The 13,719-nt window shown below is 35.6% G+C and overlaps 2 protein-coding genes across 2 annotated transcripts in view; one reads left to right on the top strand and one right to left on the bottom strand.

Moving 5' to 3' along the window:
- The window catches only part of LOC110033202 (solute carrier family 40 member 2, chloroplastic), an 8,988-nt gene extending 8,313 nt beyond the window's left edge, over nt 1-675 (top strand). Inside the window, 1 exon segment of the mRNA XM_020737106.1 lies at nt 56-675. Coding sequence (XP_020592765.1) covers nt 56-69 — 14 coding nt within the window. The 3' untranslated portion in view covers nt 70-675.
- A 1,171-nt stretch (nt 676-1,846) lies between these two features.
- On the bottom strand, nt 1,847-10,041 carry LOC110033204 (potassium transporter 5-like). The gene is made up of 9 exons (XM_020737110.1): nt 9,778-10,041; nt 8,469-8,691; nt 7,290-7,538; nt 5,616-5,666; nt 5,008-5,268; nt 4,867-4,919; nt 4,268-4,382; nt 3,698-3,952; nt 1,847-3,012 (listed from the first exon to the last, which is right to left on the bottom strand). Exons 1-9 carry the CDS (start codon nt 9,943-9,945, stop codon nt 1,961-1,963), a joined length of 2,427 nt encoding a protein of 808 aa, XP_020592769.1. The 5' UTR covers nt 9,946-10,041; the 3' UTR covers nt 1,847-1,960.
- Between the last annotated feature and the right edge of the window lie 3,678 nt (nt 10,042-13,719).

The following is a 13,719-nucleotide window of genomic DNA, read 5'->3' as shown; positions in this document are numbered from 1 at the left end:
CGTGTAGGGGTGCCTGCTAACTAACACTAATCCTTTATTTGCTTGTGAAATGCAGGAACAAATTTGTGACTACTTGTTTCTGACTAATGCTTTTAAACGTTCACGCGGAGGCCATACAGTATGGATGCATACTTTTCTCAGATTAAATCCTCTTCATGTTATTGCTATCATTTCGGGTTCGGATTTGGGTTCTGGTCGAATCGATTCGAATTTGGGTTATTATTTCACAAAATCAGGGTGCGTTTGGGGGCAACGGTGCGGTGGAGGTGCTGTATCGCACCGTAGTTTTTTTCTTTTTGACAAACTTGCGTTTTGCCATCATTTTTTAAAAACTGCAACTGAAAATTACGTTTTCCTACTGGACTTGACTACCTGCGGTGGGTGCTAGAAAGTTGCGTTCTGAATTTAAAAAAAAAAAAAATTTAAATAGTCACTGCAGCCTTTTGAATAGCAGTTTTTTCTTCAGCTACTTCACGGTTGCTTCTTCAAACAACTGCTGTTGCCCCAGACAAACCCTCAATTTTTCTATTTACTCTTTTTTTTTTTCATTTTTTTATTTTTTTTATTTTTATTTGTTAAATGGGGTTTTCACTTTTACAAATTTTGTTGGGCTTAAATCTCTCTCTTCATCTCTATATACAGAGAGAGAGAGAGAGAGAGAGAGAGAGAGAGAGAGAGAGAGAGAGAGAGAGAGAGAGAGAGAGAGAGAGAGAGAGAGAGAGAGAGAGAGAGAGAGAGAGAGAGAGAGAGAGAGAGAGAGATTTTTCTACCATGTAAACTCTAATTATTTTCTTACATTTAGCAGTGCTTGATCTAATCATGTTGCACAATACAAACCTATTCTCCATATTTGAGATTATGATTTGAGCCTTTGGTAGTATCTATAATAATTTCCAAATAAATATAAAAAAGTTAAAATTGACCTTTTTTTCACTAATTGAGTGGATTATTCAAATAGAAAATGTGTGTTCAATGTTTGATTAAATTGTAATTTGTTTTTTTTTTTTTAAATTAGTTCAAACTATAACTATTAGGCTCATAAATTGGCATGGGAATTATGCAATATTTTATTAATTTTTTTATTTTTTAATTTAAGAAAAGGTGGATAGGTGCATAATAATTATTATTTTTATTTATAATATATAAATAATGATGATCGGTATCTAGAGAGATATCTATAGTACTATGAAATCTTTGAAGTATAATGAAGTTATATTTTAAAGTATTGAAGTATTTTTTGTTCTAATAGTTGAAATTTTACGAGTAATTTTAAACTTAAGTGTGTTTGCACGAGAGTGATCTCAAGATGGATGATCTTTTGGAGAGTTACATTGATGTGAAAAATTTATGAGAACATTAGTTTGATGGATGAGAGCATATACTTGCAAATGGCAGCAGCCTTAGACCAGCATGAATATGAGAACTAGTGTTATACAAAATAAATTGTTACGTTATGTGAGCCACATCTTTAATTCTAAATGGGACAAAATGTTACATGATGAGAGTCACATCTTAAATCTATAGAATATTAATTATTTAAGTGAGAAAGAATGTGAAACCCATTACTTAAAAGTTATAATGGAACTGAATGCAAAAAATATTAAGGCATTTGTTTATATAACTGTTGTAATTTCATCAGAAACTTCATAGTTAATTGCAGCTTTTCGAGAGCATCTGAAGACGCCGTTAAACCAAAGCAAATGAAGAAATGATATCTAGGTGAGTTTAGGGATGTTGAAACATATTTTGTATTCCCACAATAAGTATGCTCTTTAAAATCTCATATCACCTGAAAGAGTATATTATTTGCGGAATCTACATCTGCATATTGGTGATATTTGGTGATATTATGATGAATACTACTATGATATCATCAAATTCATACATATTCATATTTATCTATCTTATCCGCACGTAATATTTCTTGGATCTAAAGAAGGAGGAGGCATCAAAGTGTTCTCTATATCTCATATGTCACTCCAACCTTGAGCAGCCTAGACTTAGGAATGGACATGGCCTCATCTCCCTGCCTGAAGTTCCTCTTAATAAACTGATACATATTGTTCACTACCGCTCTTTTGATGATGGAAGAACTCGGCTTCGCCACCATTTCCGTTTCTCCGAGCAGATACACCACCCCCCTCTCCATCTCCTTCTGAATGAACTGTTTCTCCTCCTCAATTGCCGGGATCAGCGCTGCAGCTCTGATTCCTGAAGAGTTTCCCGATCGGTTACTGTTAGCAGGACGTATTGATCCTGATGAATCGCTACCAGCCGAGCCTTGTGGTTTTAGGGTTTCATCTGGTGCCATTCGTGCTATCCTCCGATTGGTTTCTGTTGTTTCGGTTCCCGGTTCTTCCAACTGACAGTTTGGGAATGACTGATTGCCCTCTCGAATGAAGAATTCATGGTAGACGAATTCCTTTAGTTGTTTGATGAGTGATTTCTCGAAGTCCATGGCCGTCTCTTTGGCATCTCTGTAACCATAACGCACCACGCATTTGAACAGCCTGAACTCTCTCGGCTCAAGTTGACGGAAGAGGAAACGTTCGTGGGGTTCCACTTTACTGATCGGAATATGTTTCACTGAAACGAAGACGAAGACGGAGTGGATGGAAGGTATCTTGTCGATGAACTGACGGAATATCGGCGGGATTCCTTGGACAAGCTCTGAGTACAGAAGCCCGATTCCAGGTATTCTTGTTATGCTTCTATCAGAAGCTAAATCTTGTATGAAATTACTTGAAACTTTGTTCTCCAGTTCAAATTTGTAGTGCTGGACATGAACATAATGCCATATTCCCATTATCACCATTAGAAAAAACGCAAAAGCTAGAGGAAGAAAGCCCCCTTTCACAAACTTGGATAGAACTGCAGATAAATATATGGCTTCCACTCCACCTACAGTTATCACAAACAATGAAATCCACCATATGCTTGTCTTCCAGATTAGAAGCATTACCAGTGTCACCAATGCGGTTGTTATTAGCATAACGGAAACTACTGCAATTCCTGCGCAATGGAACAGTAAAAAATTATCTTGCGAATGAATTTTAGGAAGATGTGCATACATGCCATTTAATTCCTTTGTATTTACATATCTACCACCTAGACTGTAACTTTTACAGGTATGTCACTTTACATATCATGAAAATTGTATTTCACTTTTTAAAAGTTGAAATTGTGGTATTTTTTATATGATATGAAATATTTGGGTGGTATAAATGTAAAAAAATATAGTTTAGTTGTTAGATATGTAAAAACATAGGAATTGGGTGGTATGCATGTGAATGCCCCATGATTTTAGCGCCCCAATGGTGGGCATAGGCTCCGTTTGACGCAGCAGTGCGGCGGCGATGCGACTCTGCACTGCTGTTTTGGCATTTTGGGTAAACTGTATTTTGACTGTATTTTCAAAAAGTTGTTGCTGAAACTAGCATGTTCCCACCGCTCCTGGCTAGGCGCCGTGGGAGCTTTCTAGCTGCAGTCCGACTTTTTTTTAAAAAAAAAAATTTGTAATAGTCACCGCAGTTTTTTGCAATATCAGATTATTCTTCAACAGCTTCACAACAACTTCTTAATAAGCCGCAGCTGCCCCAATTGGAGCCTAAATTAGTATTGTTATAGACTACGACTAAGATTACTCCCGACAAAGAGTTAGGGTATCATTTTGGCACTTTTCTTATCTCTATCTTACCATATGCATTTCCAATGTGCGTTGTGCTTCTGAAAATCCCAGTCACCAACACACTGGCAACCATTAGCGCATAATTTATCTCTGGAATGTATACTTGCCCCTCATACTCTGCAGAAGTATGAACAACTCTTACTCTTGGAAAGCAAGATAGACCTTGAGATTGTTGAATAATTGAGAATGCTCCGGATATCATGGCCTGGCTTGCAATTATTGCAGCTGCAATTGCAATTATAAAACTTGGCCAGAATAGTGGGCCTGCAAGTTTAATTTAACGATATTAGTTGGTTTTGTAATTATGTAAATAACTTTGGGGCATTTGCATACATACTAGTTACCGCCCGCCCAATTCTTTTGTATTTAGATATCTAACACCTAAGTTTTACTGGTTACATTAATATCACCCAAATCTTTCATATCAAATCAAAAACACCACGATTTTAACTTTTAAAGTGAAATACACATTCTCATGTATAGGTAAGTTGGCATATACATAAAAATTGGAGTTTTACGTGTTTGATATGTAATTACATAGGAAGTGAGTGGTGTAATAATATTTGGGACTCATCATACCTGGAATTGATTTATAGAAAGTGTCATGAACTTCTTCTGGAAATTTGGTTAGATATGAAGCTTGTCCAATGTAGGCCAATGATACTGCTGGAAACAAAACTGCGGTAAAGCTAATCTGTCATTGCAAAAAAAATCTAGGTTAATGATTTTTAGTTTTACATGTCAAAATGACAGAGGAACAAACTAGCATCATAAAGAAGCAACAATTATGACACAAAATCTCCATGAATAATGCAAACAAGAATATTTTGGTTGCATGCCAATTGAATTTTTATTTAGAAGAAAAAATTATGGGGAATTTACATACATTCGGCGCAATTCTTATATATTTTTGTATCTAACATCTAAACTTACATATTTACATACATAAAACTTCAATTTTTGACATCACGTAAGAAAAAAATACCACTGCCCCTAAATGCACATTTTCATGCATAGTTTTCTAGTACCAGGTTGTTATAAATGTAAATATCAAGCTTTAGGTGTACGATATGTAAATGCATGAGAATTTTGTGGTATGTAAATTTCCCTAAAATTAAATACGAAAACACTATTATTGTATAAAAATTAATGGAACACCATAGCACAGACAGTAGTACCTGAATTGCTCTAACGCTGAAGTGACTGAGATCAGCAAACATGGCTTCAGTTCCTATTTAAATTTACAAACTTCAGTACACTGTAGCTCAACAAAGAAACATATTGAGGCTTGTGAGCAATATGACATTTTGCAGAATTACCTGTAATGCATAACACAATACCCCCTAGAGAGGTCCATGCTTTTTTTCCATTTCTTCTGAAATAGTCAACAATATACTTCGGGTTGAATGCCCGAAGAACCCGAACATCATATTTAACTAAATTATAGACCCCAATTCCACCAATTAGACTAAACCACAGAACAATGATAGGTGCGAATGTGTATCCAACTTTATCCGTGCCGAAACGTTGAACGGAGAACACAAGCACCAAGATAACGATGGAGATCAAAGCAATTTGTCCTGCGAATTCATAATTGAAATGTAATTTAGAATAGGAGAATTTACATACATTCCACTCAATTCCTATGTATTTACTTATCTATCTCTTAAACATCAATTTTTACATACATGCCATCCTACTTGTGCGTGAAAAGGTGTGTTTCACTTTTTAAAAGCTAAAATGGTGGTACTTTTGATGTGATATAAAAGATTTGGGTGGTATAAATGTAATAAATAAAGTATATGTGTTAGATATGTAAATACATAAGAATTGGGTAGTATGTATGTATATGTAACTTTAGAATTCTAGGTTTACTACTGCAATCTTCTATCTCTCACATTGCTACAAAATATTGCATGAATCATACCTTGTGACAGAGACGTTGCTTTCTCCTTTATCCCACTCACTGCTGAAAGTACTGCAAAATAAATAAATGAAGGGAGTCGTTTGGTCCGCTAAAAAAATAATGATAATGTATTTTATTTGAAATATTTTAGAATAATTTGGTTGAAATAAAATTAATGTGGTTGAAATAATATAAACCTAAGACTTCTGTTTATTTATTATTTATTTTTTTATTTTTTTCTATTTGAAGTAAAATGAAAACAATGTACTTCAAAATATATGTGATGTCATTTTTAAATTAGTGGTGGCGACGGTGACCAGCAGCAGCAGTGGCGGTGGGTGGGGGGGGCAATCACGGGGGGGGGCCACGGGGGGGGCGGCGGGGGGCGGCCGGGGGTTGGAGGCGACAGTCACGGTGGTGGTCAACGGAGGTGACGACGGTGGTGTCCGGCAGCGGAGGCGATTGCCGGAGTTCGTGGCCGGCATCGGCGGTGGCGGCATGTAACGGCCGGCAACACTTTGCATAGAGGTATGTATTTGAAATTCGGCCAAATCCATCGAAATACAAATATACTGAAAATGAATTGAGGAATGATTTCTAAATTCTTTCATGTTTTATATTGAATTTGAACTTCTCCATATCAAACGCCTGAAATTTTTTGCTGCTGAAGTATGACAGACTCTTTTCATCCTAGCTCAAATTAAGTTTGTATAGTGTCATGCTTATGCTGAAATCCAGTCCATTATTTGTAGAGAAACTCTGGTATCCCTCCTTTAGAACATTTTTAAATTTATCATATAAGATGTTGGTATGTGTACACGAAAAATATGTCAGCACGATCTCGAAACAAGCTAGAGGCCAGGAGAGTAGAGGATATAAAAAACAATCAACCGCGGGCCCCAATGACCGACGGCATTCAGACGACCGATACATGGTTCGAACAACTGCAACAAGTCATCGACTGACTCCAAATAGGATGTACGACTTCAAGCATTCCAAAGATCCATGTCTTTTGGGATGACGGTCGATCCTCTCTGAACCAGCCGTCGATGACTCTGCTATTGATCAGATGCTGACAAAGGTATTCAGGAGGAGCGATTGCTAAGCCTGCTGTCGGTTATGTGGGACACCCAATCTTATCATATTTAATAATTTTGTAATTTACTAAAGGGCTCATCAAAATCTAATGATGAGGGGGTTGACCTGTAGTTTCATAAGACTGTAATACTGTATGTATAAATAAGGGATCCTCATAATCAAAAGGTGATATGCTTTTATTGTCTTCTACTATCTTCTTCTTTCCTTTGCGCTACTCTACATTGCTTGGGTATGTCTCCAGGACGGTTTTGGATTAAACAACATGTATTGTAAAAAAAAGGTTCTTTTGAAATTCTAAACTTAGTAGTAAAGAACATCATTTTCGAAAAATCAATTATATTATCTACTAATCAATACCATAAAAAGATTATATAATCTACTAATCAATATGGACAAAGAATACATAATGTGCAAGAATTAACTTGCAAGAATAAACTTTAGTTAAATAACAGTCAAGTGCCAAAAGTCTCCCATCAATTAAAAAAAAAAAACAACTTCAAAGCTGATGAAAATGGTTAATGAAGTAATTAATGCACTTAATATGCCCACATGTATTAATGTAACAAAGTATGGTTTAGGTGTTAGATATGTAAATACCAGAAATAGCTGGAGTCAATACACCGTCACCAATTATCATCGATGTTGCGAGTATTGTGATAAGTAAAAGCCCAATTTGCAGCGATTTGCGGCTCTCCAGCTTATTTTTAATCCATTGAGCTCTTTTTAAACTCTTGGATGGTGTTTCTAATCTGTAGTTTGAAAGCATTGCATCTTCAGCCTGCTGGTTTGGTATCAAGCTGATCTTTACATGCCGAGATATCAGGGAGTAAAGAGCAAATGTCCCTCCTGCAGAAACAAAAAGGTTCCTCCTTTACTCAATTTTTATTCAGATAGGTATAATTTTATTTCTTAATATACATTTGAGAGAAATAATTTGGAAAGTTTATGACATATCACGACATATCACTCATTTCTTTATGTACTAACATATTTAATGTCTAAATTTCAATTTTTACATATGTGGCGTCTTACCTATGCTTGAAAATATGCATCTTAGTTTTTAAAAAGTTAAAATGCTGATCCTTTTTATGTGATATGAGAGATTTGGATGGTAGTTAGATACATATGTAGAAATTGGGTGGTATGTGTTTAAATTACCCAAATGACTTTCATTCAACTTCTGCACTAAGTGTTTATTGTTCTTTCTTTATTTGAGAGCCATAGATCTACTGTTAAGTTATTCTTTCAATTTAAAAATAACAAATTACAAAAAATAGAGACGTACGGAATGATAAAAGTGTCAGAATGGTCCATTGACTTTTTGTAGAGGGTCATTTTAGTCCCAAAGTCTATAAAAGTGTCAATTTAGTCCCCAAACTCTTTAAACGAAGGCTAAAGGGACTATTTTAACCCATATTAAAAGGAGTAAAGTGACAAAATAGACCCTGATTATTTACATGGGACCGTTTTAGTCCCCGAGTTTATAGAAGCGTCGAATTAGTCTACAAGCTCATGAATTTGGGGTTTAAATTGTCCTCCCAACATAGGACTATTATAACTTAATTTTAAAGTAATTGGGGACTATTTTTGGCATTTCTATAAACTCTGAGGGTAAAACAACCCATATAAATACTCGGGGACTATTTTGGCACTTTAGTCATATTAAAAGATTTTAGAGCTAAATTTGATACTTTTAAAGACTATGGGACTAAAATAACACCATTTAAATGGTCAGGGTACTATTTTGACACTTTGCGCGAGAAGAAATACACTCACCATCACCATCATCATTTGCCCACAGCACAATGAAAACATATTTGATCAAGGGTATGATTATTAAGGTATAAAGAATAAGGGATAGAACCCCCAATATGTCATCTTTTTCCTTAATTCCATCAATAAAGGTGCTTGAATATACATAGAGAGGTGAAGTGCCTATGTCTCCATACACCACCCCTATGCTCTGGAATGCCAAACTAAATGTGCTTGTCCATCCCACCTGCTTAAATACAAATTATTTAAAGGTTAAAAGTGTTAATTGTGGCAAGAGATTTATATCTAAGATTAAAAATGACATATATGTAAAATTGAAGTTTAGGTGTTAAATATGTAAATACATGAGAATATAATTGAGTGGTATGTATGTAAATGTTCCTTGTAATATCATGGATTGAATTTTTTTTTCTTTTAGCTATGCTTTTATTATATTAGGAGTCTTTTATCACATGCTTAAAAAAAGTTTTATTGGATTGATGTATAGTGATGACCCCTCTCAAATTGGAGCAAATATTACGTGCTGCAATCGCACGGCTGGACGACGATTCAGATGGGCCATCGTGCGATACACGGCGACGTGGCCGCATTGGGACCGTCATTCGGGCATGCGGTCTGCCGCACGTAATATTTTCTCCCTGATCAGACTTAAGTTTATTTGAAATAATTGATTGTTGAAATTTATGACTGTCAAAATGGTTTTATATATATATAACATTTGACATAAAGCCTCTAAAGATATATGAAATTGAAGCCCAAAATCAACCAAAAAATTTAAAATGAATTTACTATTCTTCTTTTAGAGGGATATTCTGTAAATTATGCAACTTTTTTTTTTCCAATCTATACCAATTCAATCAAGATTTGAACAGCATGAGAAAGCTCCAGTACCTGAAACTATTCTTACTGCTCCACAAAACTATTGACAAACTACAAACCATATATCAATAAAGCCATAACATGCTTAGATTTTCAAAAATAAACTAAGGGTCTGTTTGGGGCAGTTTATAAGTGCGGGCGGAGTTTTCAAAATGCCGTCATACTGTTTGGTTCGCGCGTTTCACCAGTTACACTAAACGCAGGCCGCGGGTCGACCCCTGCGATCGGCCCGTGGGCCGCGTTTTAGGATAAGCAGCTTATCCTGAAACGCACAAGTTGTCTCAAACAGACCCTAAATAAATAAATAAAAATAGAAGACGAGGAGCAGTCTATTATTTACTTTACAATTATCTTAAAATAAGAAAATGAAATTTTGATGTTTATGATGATATGTATGTTTTGCAGGAATTAATAAAAATGAAATATGTGAAACCTTGATGCCATGATCATGAATATTTGGGATTCTTCCAGCCTCAAAATTAAACGAGTCGATTCCACGAAGCTTTCCCCACGATAATTTCTTCCCTTTCGGATCAGCTTCAGTTTCTGCAACTGCTCCATCTTCTTCTTGCTTAGCTTCTCTTTTCACTGCAGCAGTCATCTCTGCAAGGTACGCTCTTCAGACTCTTCTTTCTTCTTCTGCATTTATAGACTTTATGCAAAACTATATATGGAAGTTTACATACATACCACTCAATCCCCATATATTTACATATCTAACTTCTAAATTTCCTATACTACCTTGTCAATGCATGAGAAGGTGAATTACACTTTTTTAAATTAAAATGGTGGTGCTTTTGATGTGATGTGAAAGATTAGAGTAGTATAAATGTAAAAAAAGTAAACTTTAGGCTTTAGATATGAAAATACATAGGAATTTGTTGGTATATTTAAATGGTCCTATACATATATATATATATATATATATACACACACAAATGCACACGAAAAAATATTACGTACGTTCATATACCCCCTATATCGCAGTCGTTGAACGTACGTATACATTGTATTTGCTCCAAGTGCACGCTCGCGTACGAGAAATACATGATAGCAATATGCAAATTTTAAGATATTAAAATTCTTAGGAAGATTTACATGCATGCCATATAAATCTTATATATGTATGATATTTTAGTATGCATAAAAGGTGTATTTTATTTTTTAAAAGAGTAAAAATGATATTTTTGACGTGATATTGCCGATTTTAGTTTTACGTATGTACATATCGAAATTTATTGAATTAAAATGCCTCATGATTTACTTATTTTTTTACTTATTTTTATTCTAAAATAGTAAAATAAAAAAATTCTTACCCAAGATTATTCAATTCACATATTGCATTTAAGGGAGCCATAGTGATAGATTTTTAGAGCTTTCCTAACAACCAAGAGCGAACCCTCCCCCCCCTCCCCTCTCAAATTCAGATTTTTATTTATATAGAGATCAATTTGGTCTTTTGCCCTTCTGAAATATTAGTTTTGAGCTTCCTGAAATATTATTGTCCTTCGTTGTTGTACCCCTTCCCATGTGGAGTCTGGGGGCAATTTGCACCCTTTAAAAAGAAGGCTCGTTTCGCCCCTGCTAACAATTATAGCTATTAATCAACTTCTTTTTTTCCTTTAATTCCATGAGTTTCCATTATCTGATTGGATTAAATAGGACTGAAAAGGAAAGATTCATGAAACTGGCTTGAAATAGGATTGGCATACGGTGCCAGGTTAGGTTATCATAAATGCCATTTATTTTGTTAATTGATTAGTCTTTATTACAATCATATTTAAAATGAATGGGTTTATGAAGTCAACGAGGCAATTAGAGGTAAATATGTCAATGTTAATTTCTTGGGGGACTGATTGATATGTAAATAAAGCTCAAGCCTCGGGCTTCCTGTGACCCTCCTTCAGGCTCACACTCGTGAAAGGTTTTCATAGCTTTATTGACTTTGTAGAGTTAAAGAAGGCAAAATATTGCTAATTATAAAGGTTGAGTGGTGTTGATGGGAAGTTTATATACATACCACATAATTTTTATGTTTTTACATATCTGACAATGTTTGATGTTTATATTTATCTCTTTTTGACTTTTAATACCATGCTTGTACAATGATGTGAAACAGTCATTTTACTTGCATTTTCCTTGATGCGTGCTAGAAAATTTACGGCGGTAGAGTAATGGATTATCGTCTAAGCGTTGCGCGAGGGTTCAGCACACACTCAGATGAAAATGAATCAAGCTGTGATAACACCAGAAGTTTTTACGTGAAAAACCCGTAAAGGGGAATAACCACGGGGTCTGGCCCAGTTGTAAATATCCACTATAAGTTGATGATTACAGATTCTCTTGTCCCACAGGCGGGAAAGTGTTACTAGTTCCAAATTACAACTTTGACTGACGACGTCTAGTCAGCGGTGATTGACGGAGGTCGGCGGTGATCGACGATAGTTGACGATAATCGATGACGGTCGGCGGTGGTCGACAGAAGACAGCGGTGATCGACGGAGGTCAACGGTGGTTGTCGACGGTCAGTGGTGATCGACGACGATCGATGATGGCGATGATGATCTTGGACTTGAGCTATTTCTCAAAGCCTCAAGTTCTCTCTTAAGTCTTCTCCCTTTCATTTGAGGGGTGAGACTCTATTTATAGTGTTTTGAGTGCAATTAATGCAGGAATATGAACAATTTTGATCGGACGGTCCGGAGAGCTTCCTTTGATCAGATGACGTTTGATGGACATTGGAGTGTCTTAACGATGTCGGAATTGAGCAATCTTGGGCTCGTTGGATTCATTTTGTCGAGACACTCGATTCAACAATGAACTCGTTATATTCGACATTCGTTTGACCTTTTAAATGCCTCTGAAAATCCTCTAATAGTGGTTTAATGATTTGATTTGGGCTTGATTTGACTTGTATTAGACTAACTTTCATATCATTAGGTCCGTCTGCCTGCCTGCCAACCTGCCTGCCTGATTTTTACATCTCAGCTTAGGGTTGTGCATTAGGTTGATTGATTTTGATGATTGGTTGATGAATTGGAGAACTAATTCATATTGAATATTTAAAAAACTCAACCCCAACTAAACAATATTTCTAGTGGAGTCAATTGCAAAGGTTAGATGCAATAAATTTTGAAACCATAGCTTTATATTCATCAAGTAGTGCGAACGACAGAATGCTTAGCAACCAGTAGCGGGCTCGTGGGCTCGCATGAAATGCCATGAAAGTTCACCGAAGAAGCCATCTAAGTGATTGATGGTGGGAGAGAACGAGAAATACTGCTATTACTCGTTGGAGAATGCATTAACGTTATTGAAATCCAGCTAGTCTAGCTGGCTTGCGTGCTAACAAACCAAACCTTGATGAGCTCGAGCTTGCAGCTTAATAAGCTGGACTTGCAGGCTCATTAACAAGTCGAAATTGACGTGTCGTTCGTCGAAAATCCAACGGATCGTTTTATCATATAAACATGATAACACTTAAATATTAAATATGTAAATTTCATAATCTTTAACATATATACATCATCTAATTTTATTTTATGTTAATATAAAACGGATAGGGTTGATATCTTTCCATCCTCCCTCTAAATCAAAAAGATATGGACATTTTGACAAAAAAAGCCTTCAATTATTCACCATAAAATATTAACCAAACCGAATGCCAACGTAATTAAATCAGTCGTTCATTCAAAATTTGCTTCTGATGAGAATCTACACCAATAATTCTAATGAATCGTGGAAGTCAGATTTGTATAATTTGTTAACTTTAGGGATATAGAAATATACGACCCCTTGAATGCAACATTTATATAGTTTAAAAAAAATATATTAAATTATTGTAAATAAATTATTTATGTGCAATATTTGAAAACAAGATAAATTTTTTTTCTTAATCCAAACCTCCATATTTTGTGGGTGCTCTTCCCAAGATTTTAGCTTTGCAACTAATCAAGCATTTTTATTTCCTTGGGAGAAGTGAGGGTTGAGGTCAACTAATTCAGATGAATGGAAGATCGAGTGAAACTCGAAATATTGGAAGCAAGGCTGTCAAAAAAACTCGTTGTTCGCAGACAGTTCGTGTCCGGCTCATTCGTGAAGTAAATGAGTCGAACACGAACAGCTCTTTATTCGCTCGTGTTTTGACTTATTTATATAATAATATATTATATATGTTTATATCTAAGTTAGATATAAACGTCTTCTAGGGAGATTAGAGTAGAAATAACACATGGATGTTGAGTAAAGTGGATAAGTAAAAGATAACTTCTCTTGCAACATCATCCTTGTTGGTAGGGCTGTCAATTTGGCTCGTTGTTCGTGAACAGCTCGTGTTCGGCTCGTTAAGCAGCTCGTGTTCGGCTCGTTCGTTAAG

Source organism: Phalaenopsis equestris, unplaced genomic scaffold (assembly GCF_001263595.1).
Source record: "Phalaenopsis equestris unplaced genomic scaffold, ASM126359v1 Scaffold001112, whole genome shotgun sequence".
NCBI lineage: Eukaryota > Viridiplantae > Streptophyta > Magnoliopsida > Asparagales > Orchidaceae > Phalaenopsis > Phalaenopsis equestris.
Note: the sequence above shows the minus strand (reverse complement) of the source record. Positions and strands in the feature narration are given on the sequence as shown.